Source organism: Centroberyx gerrardi, chromosome 1 (assembly GCF_048128805.1).
Source record: "Centroberyx gerrardi isolate f3 chromosome 1, fCenGer3.hap1.cur.20231027, whole genome shotgun sequence".
In the NCBI taxonomy this organism is placed as follows: Eukaryota; Metazoa; Chordata; class Actinopteri; order Beryciformes; family Berycidae; genus Centroberyx; species Centroberyx gerrardi.
The window spans coordinates 3,781,747-3,808,405 of record NC_135997.1 but is presented as its reverse complement, the minus strand read 5'-3'; the positions used below and the strand labels follow the sequence as shown (position 1 = coordinate 3,808,405).

General features: G+C 41.5%; 2 protein-coding genes across 7 annotated transcripts; both read left to right on the top strand.

The window, feature by feature from the left end:
• The first annotated feature begins 2,821 nt into the window (after positions 1–2,821).
• Positions 2,822–9,853, top strand: LOC144541944 (protein NLRC3-like). Its single transcript, XM_078287324.1, has 8 exons — positions 2,822–2,932; positions 3,656–3,734; positions 3,900–4,128; positions 4,456–6,259; positions 6,356–6,529; positions 6,993–7,166; positions 7,386–7,432; positions 7,664–9,853. Exons 1-8 carry the CDS (start codon positions 2,865–2,867, stop codon positions 8,233–8,235), a joined length of 3,147 nt encoding a protein of 1,048 aa, XP_078143450.1. The 5' UTR covers positions 2,822–2,864; the 3' UTR covers positions 8,236–9,853.
• Positions 9,854–11,469: 1,616 nt separating this feature from the next.
• Positions 11,470–26,293, top strand: LOC139915749 (protein NLRC3-like). 6 transcript variants are annotated; one of them, XM_078287221.1, is made up of 13 exons: positions 11,470–11,507; positions 12,790–12,891; positions 13,672–13,785; positions 14,669–14,785; positions 14,867–14,945; positions 15,076–15,304; positions 15,659–17,462; positions 17,564–17,737; positions 18,812–18,985; positions 19,297–19,470; positions 21,020–21,193; positions 22,717–22,763; positions 23,013–26,293. In XM_078287221.1, exons 1-13 carry the CDS (start codon positions 11,500–11,502, stop codon positions 23,564–23,566), a joined length of 3,750 nt encoding a protein of 1,249 aa, XP_078143347.1. In that variant the 5' UTR covers positions 11,470–11,499; the 3' UTR covers positions 23,567–26,293. The 6 variants fall into 6 exon arrangements, with proteins under 6 accessions (XP_078143347.1, XP_078143374.1, XP_071760551.2 ...); XM_078287248.1 differs by having other exon boundaries at positions 13,669–13,785; positions 14,672–14,785; XM_071904450.2 differs by having other exon boundaries at positions 13,669–13,785.
• The last annotated feature ends 366 nt before the right edge of the window (positions 26,294–26,659 follow it).

Below are 26,659 nucleotides of genomic sequence, written 5' to 3'. Positions count from 1 at the left end.
AAAATAGCAGTAACTGCATGAGTAATGAAACAAACAAAAAAAAAAAACCAACAATGTAGGTACAAAAGTGGACTATATTTAATTTAATTGCATTTACAGGTATCATTTTTGTTGATTTGAAAGCTAAACCTTGGTCATGGCATTTGACTTTTAAAACACACAATAAACCTTACCGCTGTTTGACTTTGTGGGACAGAAATGTGTAGTCACAGCCTTGATTTAAACCCAAGTGTAGACATTTTCATCAATGTGACAATGATTTCATGATGCCATTATAGTTTGTCAAGTGTCATATGACTGAAACACATTGCACAAATAAATGCAGAGCGACTTGTATCTGTACCATTAGAAAATGCGTATACCCCAATAAACAATAAACATGCAGCAAAATTTGTAAATACATATGAACATATTTTTTACTAATATAGCATAATGTACAAACAAATGCCACACGATTTGTATCTGTAATCCAACATTTGAAAAAAACAACAACTATAAAACAAATCGCAAATATGGCAGTTCCTTTTTGCAGAGCTAACTGTGTTTACAATTCTTAAACTTTTGAATGGGCTAATTCCTATTTTTGGATTCAAATACAGCCTATTTGTAAATGTCCACAAATATGTATGGCTGATCTCTCTCTCTCTCTCTCTCTCTCTCTCTCTCTCTCTCTCTCTCTCTCTCTCTCTCTCTCTCTCTGTCGAACCAGACCACTTTCACTTTCACTTATCGGCGTGACGCAGATTTCAACATGAAAAGGTATTGTACTGACTTAACTGTAGCTAATACAGTCGTACAGAATAATTGTTTGTGATTAGAAGGAAACTCGCTGTTTCACATGAAAACAGGTTGTGTTGTTGTTTGAGTGTTAACGTTAATGTTTAATCGAGGCAGGAATTCGCGGCTCTTCAGTTCACTGAAGGTGGTTAAATTTCACCATTTGATAGAGGCATAATAAACTACCCGACTCTGCCACGGACTTTAGACCGGAATGCTATATGGACACTGGACTTTGATATTGACGTTATTTTATATAGGCTGTTTGTTCATGTTCATACAGGCCAAGACCTCTATTTATCAAAATGATATTGATTGGTTATCTGGTCGTCTTTCCATCCAATTACTTGATATTTCAATAAAATCAATCACTATGGTTGGAGTTATGGTTGCTATTGTGTATATTACATATAGGCCTACGGTTTCCTACCTTGCTTCTCAGCGCCCCCTAGTGGTAAATTAGGCTTACAGCTGTTTGAAGCCAAGTTTTAAACAACACAATCAACAGCACCTTCACACCATGTTGACTGTCTGCTGCTGTCACACACCTTTACTTCAGGTCATAACCAGAGCCAGGTCATCAGCAGGAGCGATGAAATACATGCTGCTGAATACACTTCATATACTTCTAACAGTGATTCTACTACCGACTACTTCTGCTACAACACATACTGTTAAAGATTTATTCTACTAAAACACTTCTACTCCTACTACTGCTTTATAAACTTTTGAAGGCACATTCCACTTTAACACTAATTCTCCTACTCCTACTAATGTATTTAAATGTATTGTATGCAAAAGCACTATTACTACTACTACTACTACTACTACTACTATTCATACTCTTAACATCATATTCCACTAAAACACTACTTCAACGTATTCAACAATATTCCTGTTACCCCAGAATGATCATTTAAGAGTGAGTAGAGTAAGGTTAAGGTGAGAGATGGGGGCATTTTTTTTATTTATTTTTTTAGAAAGTAAATAGCATGAGAGTGGAGAAATCATTCAGTGAGAAGAGGGTAACTTTATTATTATTAATATTATTATTGTTATTATTATCATGGTGTGCTAATACATTTCATGTTGAAACCTACCTGGTAGTTTCTGGGTATCCACCTGCTACTGTGGCTGGTTGACTAAATTAACTAAGTTAATTTCCCATCTTGGTGTTTTTCTTCTCTGTCTACCAGGGTCCAGCAGGAGAGACCAGACTCTCCTCAACCCAGCTGTGTGTCCATGGAGAGTGACTGGGCAAGGCATGAGCTTAGTAAAGAACACCATTCTTCTGAAAAGAAGTAGGTTGTTACGACCATTAAAATGTTACTGTATTTATGTTTTAACTGTTACTTTTCCAGAGAAGGGCTCAGCATCACTCTTCCTCACTTACATACAGTAATATAGGCTATGTATGCCTTTGAGCTGCTCAGTACAACCAGTTTTTTACTGTTAGCCGCTAAGAACTCCACCAGAGCATTTTGCGGCTTAAGTTTCTTGAATCAGGGCACTTTGGGGGTAGTTATGGAGGGAGGGAAGAGTGTTACTCATTTACTCTCCCCACACTTCAAGTCAAGAACTGACAATCTTGCCTTTTTCTACCATCACCCCTGTGTTGTCCATCCTGTGTTTATAGCAGGATCCAGCAGGAGAGACCAGACTCCCCTGTACCCAGCTGTTTGTCCATGAAGAGTGACTGGTCTATGGTGCTGCCCATTGACTTCAAACATGGTCACCACTCTATTGATAAAAGGTAAGAATTTAAAACTGATGATAAATACAGATGGGTTTGTTGTTATCTGACTGCCAGTCATGAGATATAGAATTGGTCTGGCTCTTCATACTCTAATGATTTAGTTTTCCTCTTTTAAAACTTCACATCCAACAATCAGAACAGCATTTACAGTGGAGTTCCTGTCCACCAGGATCCATCATGACACACCACAACACTTCAGGAACTGTAGACCTGCTGGCCAAAAGCCTGCCTCTCTGACCTGATTTCTACCATCACTCCTGTTTTGTGCATCCATGTTTCTAGCAGGATCCAGCAGGAGAGACCAGACTCCCCTGTACCCAGCTGTTTGTCCATGAAGAGTGACTGGTCTATGGTGCTGCCCATTGACTTCAAACGTGGACACCACTCTATTGATAAAAGGTAAGAATTTAAAACTGATAATAAACACAGATGGGTTTGTTGTTTGGTCTGACTCTCCATACTCTGTTGATTTAGTTTCCTGTCTCAAAACACCATATCCAACAATCAGAGCAACATTTACAGTGGAGTTCCTGTCTAGCAGGATCCATCATGACAGAACACAACACTTTTAACTACCTGTGTGTGCCTGTGTATGTGTGTGTGACCATATGACTGTATTGTGGTCTTAATTGCTGCAAATGTCAGAGACTATGGTCTAAGTGCAGTAACAATATATAGACACTCTTGTGTGATGGCGAGTTGGTTTAATATTCTATGTGTTTTCCAATGTTTTTTGTGAACAAAGGCCTGATTCTGGAAATACCCTGTATTTTTTACCTATATATGGACCAGGCCATTTCTGAAAATCTCTTTAAGTATCAGCCATTAGCCTCACGTGTATATGGACTTGGGTTCTCATGTAGGCTCATGGTTTTGATTTTTGGCAGCCTTGGATATGTCAATAAGGTAGCTGTCAGAGGCTTGAGGATTACAGGTCTGCCAGGAGCAAGAGCTAAGTAGCTGGCAAGATAACCCTCTATCTGGGCTTTTACTGGTAGCCTGGTTGAATTCAAATCAAGTATTTAAAATGTGTGTGCGTGCGTGCTTGTGTGCGCGCGTGCGTGTGTAACATAGACATAGATATAATTTGGTCTAATATGTCGTGTTTTGTTTTCTCCACAGAGTCCACCAAGAGAGGTCAGAGGTTCCCGGTGGTCAGTCTGCCCAGGAGCATCAAACAGACCTGAACTCCATATTTATGGTGTGTAAATGTACAACACCACATTTTACTTCACCAGCAACTGAAATGCAAAACAATCCAGTCTCCATGCTGCACTCTTTAGACAAACAGACTTTATGCAAGATGGTTTTGATGTTTAGTAGGAGTTTAGTAAGAAAGTTTTATTCATATATTGTTCTGTTGCAGCTGCTTGAGGAGAACATTGTCACTTTTGTGAAGAACGAGCTGAAGAGGTTCCAGAGGGTTTTGAGTCCAGATTACCCAGAATGCTTAGAGAGGCAGAAGGAGGATGAGGAGGTGATGGATGGTGAGGAGGAAGAGCAGAGGAGGAGCAGCAGAGAGGCTTTTCTGAACATCACACTGCACTTCCTGAGGAGAATGAAGCAGGAGGAGCTGGCTGACTCTCTGCAGAGCAGTAAGAGGCTTTTAACAGGTTTAACATGATGAACATTGGGAAATGGTCAGAAAATGGGAGATGCTTACATTTCCAAAGTCTGTTGTAAATCTAAACATTTGCCAAACAACATCTATTCAGTTCCAGATTAAAAGGTAGATGAGCACAATCTCTGTGGATAATCTGGTAAAATAATTAATTTGTAATGTGAGTGTAATACACTGAACATAGTGGTGCACATAAAAAATCATGATGAGCAGAATAGATGCCATGGAGTGGGGATTTATATACGTTTATTGTTTACAAAAACATCCACTTATTGATGTTATTTGTTGTTTGTTTACTCAGAAACTCTTGCAGCAGTATGCCAATGTAAACTCAAATCTGACCTGAAGGAGAAGTTTCAGTGTTTGTTTGAAGGGATTGCTAAAGCAGGAAACCCAACACTTCTGAATCAGATCTACACAGAGCATTACATCACAGAGGGAGGGAGTGGAGAGGTCAATGATGAACATGAGGTCAGACAGATTGAAACTGCATCCAGGAAACCAGAGAGACCAGAAATGCCAATTAAATATGAAGACATCTTTAAACCCTTACCTGGAAGAGATAAACCAATCAGAACATTGATGACAAAGGGAGTGGCTGGCATTGGGAAAACAGTCTTAACACAGAAGTTCACTCTGGACTGGGCTGAAGACAAAGCCAACCAGGATATACAGTTCACATTTCCATTCACTTTCCGAGAGCTGAATCTGCTGAAAGGGAAAAAGTACAGCTTGGTGGAACTTCTTCATCACTTCTTTATTGAGACCAAAGAAGCAGGAATCTGCAGGTTTGACAAGTTCCAGGTTGTGTTCATCTTTGACGGTCTGGATGAGTGTCGACTTCCTCTAGACTTCCAGAACAACGAGATCTGGACTGATGTGACAGAGTCAACCTCAGTGGACGTGCTGCTGACAAACCTCATCAAGGGGAAACTGCTTCCCTCTGCTCGTCTCTGGATAACCACACGACCTGCAGCAGCCAATCAGATCCCTCCTGAGTGTGTTGACATGGTAACAGAGATGAGAGGCTTCACTGACCCACAGAAGGAAGAGTACTTCAGGAAGAGGTTCAGAGATGAGGAGCTGGCCAGCAGAATCATCTCACACATCAAGACTTCACGAAGCCTCCACATCATGTGCCACATCCCAGTCTTCTGTTGGATCACTGCTACAGTTCTGGAGCATGTGTTGAGAACAGATGAGAGAGGAGAGATGCCCAAGACCCTGACTGAGATGTACATCCACTTCCTGGTGGTTCAGTTCAAACAGGGTAATGTCAAGTATCATGGGAGAACTGTGACAGATCCAGTGTGGAATACAGAGAGCAGGAAGATGATTCTCTCTCTGGGAAAACTGGCTTTTGACCAGCTGGAGAAAGGCAACCTGATCTTCTATGAAGCCGACCTGACAGAGTGTGGCATTGATATCAGAGCAGCCTCAGTGTACTCAGGAGTGTTCACACAGATCTTTAAAGAGGAGCGTGGGCTGTACCAGGACAAGATGTTCTGCTTTGTCCATCTGAGCATTCAGGAGTTTCTGGCTGCTGTTTATGTCTTTCTGTCATTCATCAACACTGGTGTCAATCTACTGTCAGAAACTCAATCAACATCCTGGTGGTCTACACTATTAAGAGACAAATCTAAGCTAGCACACCTCTACCAGAGTGCTGTGGACAAGGGCTTACAGAGTCCAAATGGACACCTGAACTTGTTCCTCCGCTTCCTCCTGGGCCTTTCACTGGAGACCAATCAGACTCTCCTGCGCGGCCTGCTGAAACAGACAGGAAGTAGCTCACAGACCAATCAGGAAACAGTCCAGTACATCAAGGAGAAGATCAGGGAGAATCCGTCTCCAGAGAGAAGCATCAATCTGTTCCACTATCTGAATGAGCTGAATGACCATTCTCTAGTTGAGGAGATCCAACAGTACCTGAGATCAGGAAGTCTCTCCACAGACGAACTCTCCCCTGCTCAGTGGTCGGCTCTGGTCTTCATCTTACTGTCATCAGAAAAAGAGCTGGACGTGTTTGACCTGAAGAAATACTCTGCTTCAGAGGAGGGTCTTCTGAGGCTGCTGCCTGTGGTCAAAGCCTCCAATAAATCTGTGTAAGTGGATAGATAACTGGATCAATTAAATATATGACATGATCATTTATACAGGAGTGAAAAAAAAACTTTTTTTTAACACTAATGCTTCTTCAGGCTGAGTGGCTGTACGCTGTCAGAGAGAAGCTGTGAAGCTCTGGCCTCAGTCCTCAGCTCCAAGTCCTCTAGTCTGAGAGAGCTGGACCTGAGTAATAACAACCTGCAGGATTCAGGAGTGAAGCTGCTCTCTGCTGGACTGGGGAGTCCACATTGTAGACTGGACACTCTCAGGTCAGTATTACTGATACTGTTCAACACATGACCATTTAAATCCTGGTTCCACATGAATATAGGTGAAGACACCTGACATCACCTGACACCAGGATAACAACATTTACCACTACTTTCTAACTTCAGTGAACTACTTTCCATTAGAATATTTTATTATCTCCTGTCCTTGCTGTCTCTGTTGTTGAAACGTAAAATAAAGGACTTGTAAGATTTTGTCACAAATTGAGTTGAGTACTCTAATTTGAGTACTTTTAATTTGACCAAATTAAAACATAAACCTTTGTGTCAAATCCAATATAAACACTGACAAGGATGTGGCTAGGATCTCATTTTCAGAAAATCCCAGTGTACAAAAGAGATGAAAGATTGCAAAAACAATCCTCAAGAATAACAGACTATGCATCATTAGGTGAAATCTCAACAATATGTGTGTGTGTGTGTGTGTGTGTGTGTGTGTGTGTAGGTTGTCAGGCTGTCTGGTCACAGAGGAAGGCTGTGCTTCTCTGGCCTCAGCTCTGAGCTCCAACCCCTCCCATCTGAGAGAGCTGGACCTGAGCTACAATCATCCAGGAGACTCAGGAGTGAAGCTGCTCTCTGCTGGACTGGAGGATCCACACTGGAGACTGGACACTCTCAGGTATGGAGAGGCTTGCTTCCAGGAAGAGGCAATGTGTTATAGAGGGGTTAGAGTTGGCAACAGTTTTCTTAGTCAACTGTGTAGTTGTGTCATATTGTCTAATGTTTAATGGTGGATATGAGTGGAAGAAATCATTCATAAGGAAGGTTATTTAATGCTCATGTTTCCATTATCAAAGAGAATATACTGGTCTGACATTGTTTATCCCCTCACCCACAGTGTGGACCATGGTGGAGTGCAGTGGTTGAAATCAGGTCTGAGGAAGTGTAAGTGTGTGCTCTGTTTTATTTATGACAACAAATCAGCACACGTTCAACAGTTGAGATGTGACATCCATTCATCCACATCCTACTGTGAATGAAGATGATGACTGACATAACGTGCCACATGAAACTGTTAAGAAATTGTCGGTCAGTAAATCAATAAACCAACAGAATAGGTTTATGAGACAAAAAAAACCCAACTCCTGCTGCATTGTGTCTTGTTCTCCCCATCAGATGCCTGTGAAGTCACACTGGACCCAAACACAGCACACAGAAACCTCTCTCTGTCTGAGGACAACAGAAAGGTGACAGCAGTGAAAGAGAAGCAGCCATATCCTGATCACCCGGAGAGATTTGACTACTGGGAACAGCTGCTGTGTAGAAATGGTTTGACCGGACGTTGTTACTGGGAGGTCGAGTGGAAAGGAGAGGTTGATATAGGAGTGACATACAGAGGAATCAGGAGGAGAGGAGCGCGTTATGATTGCTGTGTTGGAAAGAATGACAAAGCCTGGTGTCTGTACTGCTCTGATAATAGTTACTCTGCCTGTCACAATAACAAAATAACAGACATACGCACCCCCCCCTCCTCTGACTCTGACAGAGTAGGAGTGTATCTGGACTGGCCTGCTGGCACTCTGTCCTTCTACAGAGTCTCCTCTGACACACTGATCCACCTCCACACCTTCCACTCCGCATTCACTGAGCCTCTCTACCCTGCGTTTGGGTTTGGGTTTGAGATGTTTGGTTCCTCAGTGTCTCTGTGTCAGAGGAGGGAGAGTCGTGGAGAAATACTCACACTGTAGCCTGGTTCCAGAGAGAGTCCGGTGTTGGTCTGTCAACGGCTTGTTCTCGCTCAGAAACAATCGAGCCAATCAGCGCCTTTGCGGGTGGGACTCAAGTTTTAATCGTTCGTGCAGCAGTTTTTTATTGGCATTTCGTCAGAATAGATTTGTTGAAATCACCCCTTAACCAACATATTGTCTTTGCAAAGACAATATTATTGTCAAAAAAGAAGTTAGTAAATACGCCCAGCATCAGTGTCACTGAAAATAACGTCAGAGTGGCCGGCTACATCAGTTACTAGTGATTAGTTAGGGGAAAATTAAGGCCACTTCCAAGCTCACAGTTCTGTGAGGAACACACAAGATGTTATTTTCAGAGTTTAATCTTATAATGGTGAAGCAGATTCAGTATCCATGAGTTTTAGGCACTTAAGGTGTAAATATGGGTCAAAGGTTACATATTATGTGAGCATATAGGAATGTTGCTTAGTATAGGTACTTTTCCATTTCTTCCTCAACAATGGTTTTAACATCACACATGTACATGGACATTTTATTTTGAAAATGAAATGAATGAGATATTTAACTAGACAGAATCAAGTTACTAAGTATTAAGTTACGTGACTATGCATTTCTATTTTTAAGCAAGATAATGTGTCCAGTTGGTCACAGCAGGACCAATGATCATTTTAGCTGAACCTAAAATGAATCAGAGGTTAATGCACTGAAAATGGTAAGCTTGCATTATTATGACACTTACAGTGTACTTTTACTTACAGTGCATTTAATGCCGATACTTTACTGTAATACTTTAACTTGAGAAGAATGGAGAACTTTTATTTTCATCTACTGAGTACTACTGGGTTTGTTGTTCTTCTAAACCACTGTGTTTGATGTGATGCTTCACTTTCGTAGAATACTTTCGCTGTTCAGCAAACACACCTCCATATCAGTTCAGCAGCAGTCTGCCTCCAACATCAGCTGCCTTGGGATCCTCTGTCACCAGCGATCCAGCTCAGTATTGATCATGGAACAGAGACAACATTTCCTCTTAAAATCTATGATCAATGATACAAGATGAATTAATATCTGAATCTTTTTTGCCCCATTGTAGAGGTCAAGTGTAGGATTTTTAGACTAGCTTTTCAACCTGAAAGTGAATCGTGCTGACTACGGGTCCCCAGAGTGTCCAGTATGTCTTTGCCCGTTCATGTACTTTGCGTGCTAAAAAAGAAAATTTTCTGCTCAAGTGAAATATCTCTTTTTGCCCTATTTACACTGTCCCAGCAGAAATATAATGGGTGTTTTCTTCTATAACCAGTAGTGGGCAGCATTTGATTTATCAGAACAGCACATTATTCATACCTATGGACAAGTGAGTCTCTATCCACCCGCATGTCTGAGAACATGCAAACTCCATTCAGAAAGACACGGGAATCGAACCTGGGACATTTTTGCTGTGAGGCGACTATAACCATCTGTTGAGGATGAGGTTTTTGTGTGAAATGAGGTCGCCCTCTAGTGGTTTATACTGGCTACAGCATGTGCTCAGGCTGCCTGTTTTAATGTACTTTTGTATTGTTGCACATTTGCTTCTGAAAGTAAAGGAGCAGTATGTTAAAAAAAATACATTTTTTGTCTGTGCATGACTACTATGATAAATGTATGCAGCTTGTATGTATGTAGGTAAGGGCAGTTTCAGGAAACTGGTATAAACAGCAGTAGTAGGAGTAGAAGCAGTTGTTGCTGTAGTAGTAGTAGAGGTGGTGGTGGTAATAGTAGTAGTGGTGGTAGCACTAATACTACTACTAGTAGTACAGCAGTACCAGTAGTAGTTGTTATAGTAGTGGTAGTAGTAGTAGCCTAATACTAGTAGTAATAGGCCTAGTCATAGTAGGCTAGCAGCAGCGCTAACCGTAGTACAAGTAGTAATAACCTTAACATCAACCATAATAACAATAGTAATAACTTTATTTGTATGGCACTTTTCTAAAAACAATGTTTACAAACTGCTTTACTTAAAACACAAAGAGACAATGACATAAAAGTACCTCAATAAAATAAGTAAAACATTAGACAAGTATGGAAAATGAAAACAGAGAAAAATGAAGAGAAAAAAGGAGAAAACAACAAATAGTAATGAGTTGCATTAACTCACCCTTCACCCAAAACCCTGGTCATGGGATTTGACACGATAAACCTGTTTGACTTTATGACTTTATCAAATTATCTCTCTCTCTCTCTCTCCCTCCCACCCCCCCCTCTCTCTCTCTATCTCTCCCTCCCTCCCCCCCCTCTCTCTCTATCTCCCTCCCTCCTCTCTCTCAAATTCAAATTCAAATTCAAATTTGCTTTATTGGCATGAATGTCACAACAACAATATTGCCAAAGCATCAAGAATCAATGAAACAAAATAATATTAACACAACATTAAGATTGATACATATTAATTATATATATACAGTATATCCTATACATGTATTTGTGTGTGAGTGCTGATGAGGGGTTTATGTTTAGGGAAGGATGAAGGGGGACAGCAGCCATATTGAAATGAATCCCCAGTTAACAGTAATGTTATGGATCGTATAGGAACAGAGTTATTCATTCAGTGACCATCTCCCCAATTACATTTCAACAGATCACATCATACTGTGTGTGTGTGTGTGTGTGTGTGTGTGTGTGTGTCTAGGTCACTCACTGTCCCTCAGGTTGTGGCATGTTGATACATATTGGGCAGCAAGATATGCCCTGTCTCCTTCTCCTAGGAGTATTTTTAATTTTGAGAGGTCATTAAGCTCTTTGAAATCTGAAATTACAGAGTTGAACTCGTTAAAGTAAATGTTCCTTATTTCATCGAATGTTTTACATTGTAGGAGGAAGTGCATCTCTGTCTCAGCCTCACCTGTCCAACAGTGACCACATATTCTGTTTTCTTTTGGTTGCCACGATTTTTTGTGTCGTCCTTTTTCGATTGCCAATTTGTGGTCACTGAGCCTGTACCTGGTGAGGATCTGTCTCTGCTTCCTATCTCTGACAGTAGAGAGATATTCTGCCAATTCATAATCTCTTTTTAGGGCCAGATAACATTCTAATCTACTTTGGTTTTTAGTTTCTTCTTTTCTTTTCTTTTAGTTTCTCTCTCTCTCTCTCTCTCTCTCTCTCTCTCTCTCTCTCTCTCTCTCTCTCTCTCTCTCTCTCTCTCTCTCTCTCTCTCTCTCTCTCTGTCTCTCTCTCGCCAGAACACTTTCACTTTCACTTATCGGCGTGGTGCAGATTATTTCCAACATGAAAAGGTATTGTATTCAAACACGTTACATTACAGTTTATAGTGTATCATTCTTAACCCTATTAATGGTAACTGTTGATTGATTTAACTGACAGACATTAATCCTCTATTTGCGATGAGAAGGGTGAAGGTACGTCGGGAAACCCGCTGTTTCGGTTGTAAACATGAAAACCCTTTGTGACAGTTTGTGAGCACATCCGTGTTTGGGTGTTAACATTAACAAGTCCTGAACATGTAAATTAGTTGTAACGCTTTTAAGCCTGTTTTAATCAGTAAAGGAAGGCTGCTCTTTAGTTCACTGAAGAAGACGTACGTGGTTAAATTTTATCATTTGATGTCGACGCATAATAAAAACTACGTCCTGATTTCTCTGCCACAGACATTGGTTTGGGCTTTGATACTGAAGTTATTTTATATAGGCTGTTTATTCATGGTTATTCAGGTCAAGACCTCTATTTATTAACATTGTATTGATAGGTTATCTGATCATCTTTACGTCCTGTTATTGTAGATTTTAATCAAATCAATCACTATGGTTGAAGCTGGGCTGCTAGTGTTTATATAAGCCTATTGTTTCCTACCTTGCTTCTCAGCGTCCCCTGGTAAATTAGGCTTACAGCTGTTTGAAGCCAAGTTTCAAAACACCTTCACACCAGCTTGACTGTCTGCTGCTGTCACACACCTTTCCTTCAGGTCATAACCATCAGCAGGAGCGATGAAATACATGCTTCTAATACACTTCATATACTTTCACTGTATTCTAACACTGTTTCTACTGCCCACTAGTTCTACTACAACAACACATACTGTTAAAGGTTTATTCCCTAAAACACTTCTACTCCTACTATTGCTTTGTAAACATTTAAAGGCACGTTCCACTTAAACATTACTACTACTACTTATACATTAAAGGTATTGTCTGCGAAAGCACTACTAATACTACTACAACCACTCCTACTCCTATACTACTACTTAACAGCATATTCCGCTAAAACACTACTTCAGCATATTCAACAATATTTCTGTTACCCTAGAATGAAGAGTTAAGGCGAGAGATGGGGGGATTTTTTTTTTAGAAAGCAAATAGTGTGAGGAGAGAGGAGAAATCATTCAGTGGGAAGAGGGTAACTTTATTATTATGATTATTATTATGATTATTATTTTGGTATGCTAATACTTTTCGTGTTGAGACTTACCTGGTAGTGTCTGGGTATCCACCTGCTACTGTGGCTGGTTGACTAAATTAACTAAGTTAATTTCCCATCTTGGTGTTCTTCTCTGTCTACCAGGGTCCAGCAGGAGAGACCAGACTCTCCTCAGCCCAGATGTGTGTCCATGACTGACCGGTCAAGGCATGAGCTTAGTAAAGAACACCATTCTTCTGAAAAGAAGTAAGTTGGTACTACCATTAAAATGTTACTGTATTCATTTAAATATTACTTTAGGGAGAGAAGGTTTGGTGCATGTTTTTTTTCAGCACCAGTCTTGTTCACATACACACAGTAATATATTCACATCTGGGAGCTTCCCAGTACAACCAGTCTTTTACTGTTAGCCGCTGGGAGCTGCCCAGTACAACTGCAGTCTTCTACTGTTAACCACTAAAAACTCCACCGGAGCAATTTGGGGCTTAAGTTTCTTATAAAAGCATTTTGGAGGTAGTTGTGGAGGGAGGGAAGAGTGTGACTCATTTACTCTCCCCACACTCATTACCAGCAGGTCACTTAGGTCTTCTGACCAGGGCTTACTGGTCGTCCCTCGCTCCAGACTCAAAACAAAAGGTGATCGAGCCTTTGAAATTGTAGCACCTAAACTATGGAACGCTCTTCCACTGGACTTAAGATCTGCGGTCTCTGTTGACACTTTTAAAAAGCAGCTGAAGACTCATCTGTTCAGACTGGCCTTTGTCTAGCCTCTTGTGTCTGTATTTCTGTGTGTTTTTTATGTCCTTTGTTTTTATGTTTTATTGTTTCTTACTATTTGATGGTCTTATTTTAACTATTTTACTCCTGTGAAGCACTTTGTGACTTCGTTCTGTGAAAGGTGCTATATAAATAAACTTTACTTACTTACTTACTCCAAGTCAGGAACTGTCTATCTGCTGGTCAGAATCCTGCCTCTAACCTTTTTCTACCATCACCCCTGTTTTGTGCATGCTGTGTTTCTAGCAGGATTCAGCAGGAGAGACCAGACTCCCCTGCACCCAGCTGTGTGTCCATGAAGAGTGATTGGTCAAAGGATGGTCTTACTAATTTTAAAGATGGACACCACTCTGTTGATAAAAGGTAAAAAAAAAAATAGAACTGATGGTAAACACAGATGGGTTTGTTGTGTGGTCTGGCTCTTCACACTCTGTTGATTTAATTTCCTTTTTAAAACCTCCCATCCAACAATCAGAGCAGCATTTACAATGGAGTTCCTACCAGGATCCATCATGACAGAACACAACACTTTTAACTACCTGTGTGTGCGTGTGTGTGTGTGTGTGTGTGTGTGTGTGTGTCCGTATTGTTGACTTGATTGCTGCAAATGTCAGAGAGGTTCTGTAACAATGTAAAGACACTCTCATGCGGTGTCGAGGTGGTTTGATATTCCATATGATGTGTTTTTTAATGTACCCAACACCCCTGATATAAAAAAGTTAAAAAAAAAAAGCCTGATTCTGGAAATAGCCTGCATTTCTGAGCTATATATGGATCAGGCCTTTTCCAAAAAACATATCAACCATCAGCCTCACGTGTATGTGGACTTGGGCTCATGGTTTTGATTTTTGGCAGCCTTCGACATGTCTATGACTGTCAGAGCCTTTAGGATTGCTGGTCTGCTAGGAGTAAGAGCTAAGCATCTGGCAAAATACCGGTGTATCTAGGCTGTTACTGGTAGCCTGGGTGTGTGGCAGAGGGCCCACTTCTACTCTTAAGTGTCCATAACTGTAGCTGCCCAGTACAACTGCAGACTTCTACTGTTAACCACTAAAAACTCCACCGGAGCAATTTGGGTCTTAAGTTTCTTATAAAAGCATTTTGGAGGTAGTTGTGGAGGGAAGAAAGAGTGTTACTCATTTACTCTCCCCACACTCTAAGTCAAGAACTGTCTATCTGCTGGTCAGAATCCTGCCTCTAACCTTTTTCTACCATCACCCCTGTTTTGTGCATCCTGTGTTTCTAGCAGGATTCAGCAGGAGAGACCAGACTCCCCTGCACCCAGCTGTGTGTCCATGAAGAGTGACTGGTCAAAGGATGGCCTTTTTAATTTTAAAGATGGACACCACTCTGTTGATAAAAGGTAAAAAATTAAAACTGATGATAAACACAGATGGGTTTGTTGTTGGGTCTGGCTCTTCACACTCTGTTGATTTCTCCACAGAGCGTACCAGGAGAGGTCAGAGGTTCCCAGTGGTCAGTCTGCCCAGGAGCATCAAACAGACCTGGACTCTATATTTATGGTACGTAAATGTACATCACCTTTTGCTACACTCTTTAAACCAGTGGGCTTCCAATCAATGCAAGATGATTTTGATGTTGTGTTCCACGATTTTAATAAGAAAGTTTAATTCATATATTATTTTGTTGCAGCTGCTTGAGGAGAACATTGTCACTTTTGTGAAGAATGAGCTGATGAGGTTTCAGAGGGTTTTGAGTCCAGATTGCCCAGAATGCTTTGAGAGGCAGAGGGAGGATGAGGAGGTGATGGATGGTGAGGAGGAAGAGCAGAGGAGGAGCAGCAGAGAGGCTTTTCTGAACATCACACTGCACTTCCTGAGGAGAATGAAGCAGGAGGAGCTGGCTGACTCTCTGCAGAGCAGTAAGAGGCTTTTAACAGGTTTAACATGATGAACATTGGGAAATGGTCAGAAAATGGGAGATGCTTACATTTCCAAAGTCTGTTGTAAATCTAAACATTTGCCAAACAACATCTATTCAGTTCCAGATTAAAAGGTAGATGAGCACAATCTCTGTGGATAATCTGGTGTGAGTGTAATGCACTGAACACAGTGGTGCACATAAAGCAGTCGGGACCTGTTTGTCCACTTGCCAGTGATGAGCAGAATAGATGCCATGGAGTGGGGATTTATATACATTTACCAGGAAATGTTCACGTGTCTCATGTTTACCAAAACATCCACTTATTGATGTTATTTGTTGTTTGTTTACTCAGAAACTCTTGCAGCAGTGTGCCAACGTAAACACAAATCTGACCTGAAGGAGAAGTTTCAGTGTTTGTTTGAAGGGATTGCTAAAGCAGGAAACCCAACACTTCTGAATCAGATCTACACAGAGATCTACATCACAGAGGGAGGGAGTGGAGAGGTCAATGATGAACATGAGGTCAGACAGATTGAAACTGCATCCAGGAAACCAGCAAGACCAGAAACACCAATCAAATGTGAAGATATCTTTAAACCCTTACCTGGAAGAGATAAACCAATCAGAACATTGATGACAAAGGGAGTGGCTGGCATTGGGAAAACAGTCTTAACACAGAAGTTCACTCTGGACTGGGCAGAAGACAAAGCCAACCAGGATATACAGTTCACATTTCCATTCACTTTCCGAGAGCTGAATTTGCTGAAAGGGAAAAAGTACAGCTTGGTGGAACTTCTTCATCACTTCTTTATTGAGACCAAAGAAGCAGGAATCTGCAGGTTTGACAAGTTCCAGGTTGTGTTCATCTTTGACGGTCTGGATGAGTGTCGACTTCCTCTAGACTTCCAGAACAACAAGATCTGGACTGATGTGACAGAGTCAACCTCAGTGGACGTGCTGCTGACAAACCTCATCAAGGGGAAACTGCTTCCCTCTGCTCGTCTCTGGATCACCACACGACCTGCAGCAGCCAATCAGATCCCTCCTGAGTGCGTTGACATGGTGACAGAGGTGAGAGGCTTCACTGACCCACAGAAGGAAGAGTACTTCAGGAAGAGATTCAGAGATGAGGAGCTGGCCAGCAGAATCATCTCACACATCAAGACTTCACGAAGCCTCCACATCATGTGCCACATCCCAGTCTTCTGCTGGATCACTGCCACAGTTCTGGAGCATGTGTTGAGAACAGATGAGAGAGAAGACCTGCCCAAGACCCTGACTGAGATGTACATCCACTTCCTGGTGGTTCAGTCCATACAAGGCAATGTCAAGTATCATGGGAGAGCTGAGGCAGATCCTCTCTGGAATACAGAGACCAGAAAGATGATTCTCTCTCTGGGGAAACTGGCTTTTAAGCAGCTGGAGAAAGGCAACCTGATCTTCTATGAAACCGACCTGACAGAGTGTGGCATTGATATCAGAGCAGCCTCAGTGTACTCAGGAGTGTTCACACAGATCTTTAAAGAGGAGCGTGGGCTGAACCAGGACAAGATGTTCTGCTTTGTCCATCTGAGCATTCAGGAGTTTCTGGCTGCTGTTTATGTCTTTCTGTCATTCATCAACACCAGTGTCAATCCACTGAGAGAAAAAACCAACATCCCCTCACTGTCCATGGTATTAGGAGAGAAATCTAAACTGACCCACCTCTACCACAGTGCTGTGAACAAGGCCTTAAAGAGTCCAAATGGACACCTGGACTTGTTCCTCCGCTTCCTCCTGGGCCTTTCACTGGAGACCAATCAGACTCTCCTGCGCGGCCTGCTGAAACAGACAGGAAGTAGCTCACAGACCAATCAGGAAACCGTCCGGTACATCAAGGAGAAGATCAGGGAGAATCCGTCTCCAGAGAGAAGCATCAATCTGTTCCACTGTCTGAATGAGCTGAATGACCATTCTCTAGTGGAGGAGATCCAACAGTACCTGAGATCAGGAAGTCTCTCCACAGACAAACTCTCCCCTGCTCAGTGGGCGGCTCTGGTCTTCATCTTACTGTCATCAGAAGAAGAGCTGGACGTGTTTGACCTGAAGAAATACTCTGCTTCAGAGGAGGGTCTTCTGAGGCTGCTGCCTGTGGTCAAAGCCTCCAATAAATCTGTGTAAGTGGATAGATAACTGGATCAATTAAATATATGACATGATCATTTACAGGAGAGAAAAAGGTTGTTTTTTTGTTTTTTTATCACTAATGCTTCTTCAGGCTGAGTGGCTGTACGCTGTCAGAGAGAAGCTGTGAAGCTCTGGCCTCAGTCCTCAGCTCCAAGTCCTCTAGTCTGAGAGAGCTGGACCTGAGCAACAACGACCTGCAGGATTCAGGAGTGAAGCTGCTCTCTGCTGGACTGGGGAGTCCACACTGTAGACTGGAAACTCTCAGGTTAGATCAGTTTACCGTTTTTTCTCAGTTGATTTGACACATTTCTCCAAACTAGGTCCATGCTCTCAAAACAGTCTCTCTCAGGTTATTATTCCTGAATCTGCAAAGGGTGACCCTGCAAGTTTTACATCAGGGTTTCAGAGTTTTATCCAAATCCAGCTTCATAAACACAGCAATGAACCTCAATGATTGAGAGAAGGTCATCCATGCTTTGATATCTTGTCATTTAGATTACTGCACAATTCTCTATTCCTGTCTCGGTGATAATTCACTGTCACATCTCCACTTGTTCAGGATAGAGCAGCTAGGCTTTTGACCAGTGGTAAGGTAAGATCATCATATCCCCAATTTTAACATCTCTCCACTGGTTACCAGAATTCATATTAAAATTTCACTGAAGACATTTAAAGCATGGCTAGTTTTGGCCCCGAATTACATTGCGGACCTTTTAGTTCCCTATGAGCCCAAGATCAAGCTGAGATCTTCGGGTCCCTCCGTCTCGACTAAAGACTAAAGGTGATTACACTTTTGCCATTAGGGCCCCTAGACTGTGGAATGTCTTCCTGAGGGACTTCAGCTAACAAATTCACTATCATCTTTTAAAACACTTCATAAAACACACTTTTGCTTTTGTGTAATGTTTTTGTCTTTATCCCCTCTTAATCTTGATCTTGTTTCTCATGTTATATTATTATTTAAAAACGCTTATTTTCATATCCACTTCATATATTTTACTATTCTTCTTTGTGGCTTTTTGTACACCATAACATAGCATATGCCATTTGTTGGATATAATTATCAAATCAACTTACAGTACTATGTGTGAATACATTTTTTGCATGGGTGACCCCAGTGGGAATCAAACCACTATCCCTGGCATTGTTAGTGCTACACAACTCAATGAGCTGCAGCACCATGCAAAGCACACTGTAAACTCTGCTTTTAGTTAAGGGCTATATAAAGACAGTTAATTAGTAGTAATAGTAATAATATGAAACCAGTGCCAAAAAAACACAGACAGTATAATGACATTAAACATAAGAGTAAGACATTTCCATATCTTTTTCCATTGAGGCTGAGTGTCTGTAAGCTGTCAGAGAGAAGCTGTGAAGCTCTGGCCTCAGTTCTCAGCTCCAAGTCCTCTAGTCTGAGAGAGCTGGACCTGAGTAACAACGACCTACAGGATTCAGGAGTGAAGCTGCTCTCTGCTGGACTGGGGAATCCAGACTGCAGACTGGAAACACTCCGGTAAAATCAGATTATGATGCTTTTGTGTTTTTTGATGTATTTGTGTTTGTTTTATTTGTGGTCATATAAAGATTCTGCTTTGACACAAAAACATTTTGTGTGGTATAAACACTGCATGATACAAATGTATTATGTTGTATTCCTCTTCTTTTCCGAAAGGGTGATCAGGGTTAGAGCATCACATGTTTGATATTTGAAACATCAAATGTTCCCTGCCCAGTGTACTGGAGTAAGAAACTGAACTCCTTCCTGCTCACTGAGAGTTATTCTGGAAAGCTAAATACCTTATTATTATTTTTTCTATTTTTCAGTTTAAATCAAAACAAGATCACAGAGAAATGCTGTAAGAAGTTTTCGTCAGTCCTCAGCTCCAAGTCCTCTAGTCTGAGAAAGCTGGACCTGAGTAACAACGACCTGCAGGATTCAGGAGTGAAGGTGCTCTCTGCTGGACTGGAGAGTCCACACTGTAGACTGGAAACTCTCAGGTTAGTATTCCTCAACCTGTTCAACAGACGGCAATTTAAATTCTGGTTTACATGCACAATGTCAGCTAAAATACATAACCTCTGTAGAATTTTCCTGCTTATATGATTTTGAAACCAGCCGGGATACTAACATTTTTCATTACTTTCTATCCCCTCTGAACTACTTTCTGTGATTATTTTTCATTATTTCCTCTCCATACTGCCTCTGTTGTTGAAACCCAACATAAAGGACTTGTAAGATTTTGTCACAAATTGAGTTGAGAACTAAATGAACACACAAACCCGATCCTTGGGTCAACTGTTAATATTGGAGACAATTACAGTTTTGGCATTATCATTACTAATTTCAGAGCAGTGTACTAATGCGAAAATCTAAATGTAACTCTTTTTAAACAAGGAGTTTATACTAAGAGCTAGGATCTCTTTTTCCCACGGCGCAGCAGAGGGCATCACAAGGCATATTCAGGTCAGGCAGTCAGGCAGTCCACAAGGGCGTCTTTGGCTGTGAGATGCAGTGTTTCCATACAGAGGCTCAGCCACCACAAAATACAAAGTTGGTCACAGAAATAGAAATATATATATGTTTATAGAAAAACAAAAAACAGACAAGCTGGAATAAAATTGTTTTTCAGTCTTATTTTTCGACACTTAAACCATCTTTAAATAAGAATAACGAAAGCCCGTTCTTCCGCTTCTTCCGATATGACCTGAACGCAGCCAGCAAAGTAAGTATGCAAATGTATGAGCAATGCTAAAAAAGTATCAAATGGACTATTATAACTGAAATGTCATGATAATTATTCAGTAGCAACTATTTGAAGACATGTTTAACTGCAGTGTGAGTGTTATTCTGTTGAAAGGATGTGTTTTAATAGCTTTTCGGGTTCAACTGCTGGAGAGTGTGTTTGCTGTGTGTGTGTATTGGACAGCAGCGCTTCCGGCTAACTGAAGCTATGTCAAGCTCTACAGTGAAGAAATTTTGAACACAATCAATCGTCATGATGGCAAAAACTAGGAAAATAACCAGACTTTGTGGCGTCACAGCAGTACGTGCCGTTGTTTATTTACCAGAGAGTTTTCCCTACCTGTAGCTGCCGGGCCGCGGTGTCTCATGTTTCACTCTTGAAACGGTTAGCCAATCAGAACAGAGAGGTCGTTAATATTAATGAGCCATAAAGACACAGCAACAAAAACAGCCTGTTCTTGGTAAGGCTCAGAGAGCTGCTGGAAAATGAAGGTGTAAAAATTGATTGAGAGTGTTTTTGGTACATGACACCACACACACAGCTTTGAATGGACCTCAAGACATAAAATAAAACCCGGGAAAGTGTAAAATATGGGACCTTTAAGAGAGGAACTCTGCTATGCTCATTATTGAAAGTTATCAAGCTGGTTTTACTTAAAAATTGGGGAAAATTTTACTGAGAAAATTATAGATATCTTTTCATCACCCAGCACTACAAACTATACACATCATTGGGAGAAAATGCAACAATATGTAGCTGTTTGTTTATTGTGTGTGTGTGTGTGTGTGTGTGTGTGTGTGTAGGTTGTCAGGCTGTCTGGTCACAGAGGAAGGCTGTGCTTCTCTGGCCTCAGCTCTGAGCTCCAACCCCTCCCATCTGAGAGAGCTGGACCTGAGCTACAATCACCCAGGAGACTCAGGAGTGAAGCTGTTCTCTGCTGGACTGGTGGATCCACACTGGAGACTGGACTCTCTCAGGTATGGAGAGGCTTGCTGCCAGGAAGAGGCAATGTCTTATAGAAGGGTTAGAGTTGACAAGCATTTTCTCAGGCATACTGTGAAGCTGTGCCATATTGTTTAATGTCCCCATGAAATGACCTCCCATTACTTTTACTTCCTGGAAAACAGAGTATCTTTCATGGTAAGGCAAGGCAAGGCAAGTTTATTTATATAGCACATTTCATACACAACGGCAATTCAAAGTGCTTTGCATAAATTAAATAAAAATAAAGACATAGATAAAAAGACGATTAGAAAAGTGAAAAATGCATTAAAATCACATTTAAAAGAAAATATAAAAGATAAAAATAAATAAATATTCCAGTGCAGATGAGTGTTGCCCTAAATTTCTTAAAAAGCCCTGGCGAACAGAAAAGTTTTAAGGCCTGATTTAAAAGATTCTAAAGTGAAGGCAGACCTCAGATTTTCTGGAAGATTGTTCCAGGCATGTTCCAGGGTGACCTCATGTTGCACTAGTAGGCATGAATATATATGTCTAACCAATAAAACCATCAGATGTTTGAACAATCTCACCCCTCTACCCCTCCTATCAAATAAAATTGCCTTTCTCTCCTTGACTCATATTCCATTGGTTTAGACTTTGGAATGATCCCTCACTGCATTATGTTCTGCCCCAACATCCTGTTTCAACAGGAAACGCATCAAGTCAAGGAAGTAAAGATGGCCTGTGACATGGATAATTTCTTTAAGACAAACCACCAGTGAGGTGGCTGCGCACAGTATAAGAGCACCTGTTTCCACAAGAGCAGGTGACATGTGTGCTAAAACAACAGAAGAGGCAAGGGGAGGCTGCCCCTGAACCAGAGGAGGTGGAGCGGGGCGGCAAGCTCTGTCAATTTAGAGGGCTGACCTATCGTGGGGTCAGGCACTTGCCCCATCACAGACACAAGGGCCAATCTGGGGCTCTGGTGACGTGAGGGCCAAGCAGCTAGGTGTGACAAGGGTACGGGTTAAGGCAAGCAGGGTGAGGGGGCTGTTGATGCGTGGCGCAAGCCATAGGAAATAATGGGCTTTGGCTGCTCTATCCCCTCACAGTGTGTCTCAAAGGTGGTTTGTCTTAAAGAAATTATCCACATCATCTGACCCTGTGGGTCAGTTCCCCACATATGGAATATGTAACTGGGTGAAGAGATAGTCCAGATACGATAGAGAACCATGGTTACATATGTAACCTTCCATTACTTAACGCTCATGTTTAAATTATCTAGTTCTCTGAGTGAAGAGACTATCTATCCAGCTCAAGGCTGCTCGAGGATCTGTTCCATCACAATTCTAACCAATGATAGTGTGCGGCACACAGCACTCACAGGTGGTTTGTCTCAAAGAAATTATCCACGTCAGCTGACCCCAAGGGTCAGTTTCCCGCACATATGGAATATGTAACTGGGTGGAGAGATAGTCTCTTCACTCAGAGAACTGTTCTTTAACGCACGTTTCTATTATCAATGCTGGTCTGACTTTGTTTTTCCCCTCACTTCAAGTGTGGACCATGGTGGAGTGCGGTGGTTGAAACCAGGTCTGAAGAAGTGTAAGTGTGTGTTTAATTTTATTCATGAAAACAAAGAAGCACACATTCTGGTGAGATGGAAAGCCCATCTACACAGCACTATGTGACATCCATTCACTCAAATCCTACTGTGAATTAGGATGATGGCTGACATAATGTGCCATCGTGAAACTGTTAAGAAATTAATTGTCAAACTGTTAATAAATCAACAATAAACACGTCTATTAGATTAAAAACCATTTCTGTTTTGTGTCTTGTTCTCCCCATCAGATGCCTGTGAACTCACACTGGACCCAAACACAGCAAACAGAAACCTCTCTCTGTCTGAGGACAACAGAAAGGTGACAGCAGTGAGAGAGGAGCAGCCGAATCCTGATCACCCGGAGAGATTTGACTTCTGGAAACAGCTGCTGTGTACAAATAGTCTGACTGGGCGCTGTTACTGGGAGGTCGAATGGAAAGGATTGGCTGATATAGGAGTGACATACAGAGGAATCAGAAGGAGAGGACGGGGTGCTGACAGCTGGCTTGGAAGGAATGACAAGTCCTGGAGCCTGGTCTGCTTTGGTAATAGTTACTCTGCCTGGCACAATAACAGAACAACAGAGAAACGTATGCCCTCCTCCTCTGTCTCTAACAGAGTAGGAGTGTATCTGGACTGGCCTGCTGGCATTCTGTCCTTCTACAGAGTCTCCTCTGACACACTGATCCACATCCACACCTTCCACTCCACATTCACTGAACCCCTGTACCCTGCGTTTGGGTTTGGCTCTGGGTTTGGTTCCTCAGTGTCTCTGTGTCAGAGGGAGAGTCACTTCATGTGAGGAGAAACGCTCACACTGCTGACCAAAGACAGCTGCTGAAATTATAGTTCACTCTATACAGGATCACACACACACACACACATACATCTTAAAGTGAGACTATTAACTTATTTACTAGTCAGTAAATAAGTCAGTAATTGACGATTGACAGGTTTGAGGTACCCACAGGGGTACCTCAATGGTCAGTGCTTGGACCCCTTCTCTTTTCAATATACACCACCTCACTTGGTGCAGTCATCCGCTCACATGGCTTCTCATACCGTGCATATGCTGACGATACCCAGCTCCTCCTATCGTTCCCGCCAGACGACCCCACAGTCTCGGCACGGATATCGGCATGCCTCGCCGATATCTCTGCATGGATGAAGGAACGCCACCTTCACCTTAACCTGTCAAAGACTGAGCTCCTTGTCATCCCAGCCAGTCCCTCTGTACAACAACAGATCAGTATCCAGCTCGAATCAGCTCAGCTCATTCCCGCAAAGTCTGCCAGAAACTTGGGTGTCATGATTGATGACCAACTAACCTTTAAGGAGCATGTGGCTTCTGTTGCTCGGTCATGCCGATTTGCCCTGTACAACATCAGGAAGATCAGACCCTACCTGTCTGAACATGCAGCACAACTCCTAGTACAGGCGCTTGTAATATCATGCCTTGACTACTGCAACTCCTTACTGGCAGGGCTCCCGGCATGTACGCTCAAACCTCTGCAGATGATCCAGAATGCAGCGGCGCGTCTGGTCTTCAACCAGCCCAAAAGAGCACATGTCACTCTGCTGTTCATATCCCTCCACTGGCTCCCAGTTGCTGCCCGCATCAAGTTCAAGTCCTTGATGCTCGCCTACAAAGCAGCAACCAAAATGGCTCTGACCTACCTGAACTCCCTCATTCAGGTCTACGATCCCTCCCGCTCACTACGCTCTGCCAAGGAGCGGCGCCTGGTGCTGCCACCACAACAAGGCCCTAAGTCTCTAGCCAGACTCTTCTCTTCTGTGGTTCCTCAGTGGTGGAACGAGTTACCGAACTCCATTCGATCCGCAGAGTCCCTCTCAATCTTTAAGAAAAGGCTAAAGACCCAGCTCTTTAGTGAACATCTTCTCACCTGATGGACTGTGTAACCAAAAAAAAAAAAAAAACTCTTTATCTGCCTCTATGCACTGCCTCGTAGCACCTATGTCCTGTTGGACCAGAACTTAGCTTTATGGCACTTACTCTCGTTGTTCTCTCCTGACTAGAACCTTGCTTGTGTTGTATTAAAATCTCATGTGTACGTCGCTTTGGATAAAAGCGTCTGCCAGATGGCAAATTGTAATTGGTGGATTGTACTGGCTGTGTGCAGGTTGGCTGTAGTTTTATATTGCTGCTCTGCTTTCTGTTTCTACACTTAAAGTACAGCAGCAGTATGTTGAAAAGTTTATTTTTTGCCTATACATGAGTAGTATGGTGGATGTATGTGGTAGGTATGTAGATATTATGTAATAGATATATTGTACTATTATCTAGACATGGATGAGGCGTTTCAGGAAACGTTTCAATTTCAAATATGAGCAGCTCCCCCTGCTGGACTGACAAGGAAAGGACTGATACAAAACAATGTGTGTTTACATGAACAGAGTTTCTGGATGCTAATACCATGAGAGTCAGATTGGCGATAAACTGTTTAATCATTTTCATATCCTAAAAAGAAAATCCATGTGTGTATTAATCAGCAGAATACTCTTAATGTTACCATGGAAACAGAACTTTCACCGACAGTAAAAATTAAGAATAAAAAGGATAAGATGTTTTCATGCCTCAGCTAATATTTAGCATATCCTAGCTAGGTAATAATCCCAGCGTGGTCAATTTAAGACTGAGTTCACAACATTTTAAAGCAAATATCTTATTTTCTTTTTTCTTTTAGGACTTTTTTTTTACTATGCTTGTTGAAAATGGTCTAGTGAATTAATGTCTGTCCCTTTAAGACCAGCTGAAACTTTGTGTTTGTAATTTCGTTTAAGAATAAGACATTCTGTGATTGGTCCATCATAATATTATGTTAGCCAATTAGAATAGGTTTTGTTTAAGGACTACTCAGTATAGCAGCAAGTTCGGGAGGAAGCACCTTATTTCACATGCGCCATTGGGTTAATTACCAGTTTTATGCAGAGTGTTTGTGACTTGAACAAAGTAAGAAGTTATTTCCTATCTTTATTTCATGTTTAAATATTAGTTATAGTCCATGGTATGTTTATTGGGTGATAATTGTAGTTGATAAAAAATAGCGTAACGGTCGTGCTTTTCATACTAGTAGAAAACATGTGCATAAGTCAACCCTGTTATAGTTGTGCTATATATATTGGAATATTATATCTATTATTGTAGTTTAATCATTAAAGTGGAAATGGCAAGTAAGTTACATGTCAGATTACTTTAGATTGTATTAGATGGAACTGAATGTAATTCATCTGTTTAGCCTTACTGGACGCCAGTGACACTGTAAAATTGACCTATTTTGGTATTTTTTAGTGATCATTAAACGCCCTCTAGCGGACGTTTATATAACTGCATCTCTGAACATTGTATTGTAATGGAACTCTGCTTGGTATAGGACATTTATTTGTAGTTTATAAATTATTGCAGTTCATTGATATTAATGTATGCTCCTTTTTCTCATTGTAGACCACACTCAAGACTATATGCCAGTCTAACCCAACGTAAATGGAGTCAAATAAAGATTTGAAAGGACATCTAATGTTTATTCATCTCTGACCGGATGCCCATGGTGGCTGTAAGCAATCCTGAATCAGCAGAGAGTTTCTGAAAACCCTTCATAACAATGCTCCATCTATTAAACACATGCAGTGTAATTTTGATGAAAAACTATAAGCATATACATCATGTGTCTTCATATGGCTTGCAAGTGAAATCAATAACAGTTACGAGGCAGTTCTAACAAGAAATGCACAAAAACAGTAGTAATGATTAGGCTATTGTACCTTTCCTGGAACAGCAGTGTAATCATAAGGCGTTGGAAGTGTGTGTCCTTGTGTATAAGCTTTGTTAGAGAAATTCAGAACTGCATGCTTGTATTGTCCTTCTATCCATGCATGA

What these genes read in the sequence shown, in the direction of transcription:
- LOC144541944 (XM_078287324.1), top strand. Translation starts at nt 2,865, where the DNA reads ATGAAGAGTGACTGGTCTATGGTGCTGCCCATTGACTTCAAACGTGGA. An exon ending in TGTAGACTGGACACTCTCAG is followed by an intron (nt 6,530 to 6,992) that starts GTCAGTATTACT and finishes GTGTGTGTGTAG; the next exon opens with GTTGTCAGGCTGTCTGGTCA. An exon ending in GAAATCAGGTCTGAGGAAGT is followed by an intron (nt 7,433 to 7,663) that starts GTAAGTGTGTGC and finishes TCTCCCCATCAG; the next exon opens with ATGCCTGTGAAGTCACACTG.
- LOC139915749 (XM_071904450.2), top strand. An exon ending in ACCTGGACTCTATATTTATG is followed by an intron (nt 14,946 to 15,075) that starts GTACGTAAATGT and finishes ATTTTGTTGCAG; the next exon opens with CTGCTTGAGGAGAACATTGT. An exon ending in TGGAGACTGGACTCTCTCAG is followed by an intron (nt 21,194 to 22,716) that starts GTATGGAGAGGC and finishes CCTCACTTCAAG; the next exon opens with TGTGGACCATGGTGGAGTGC.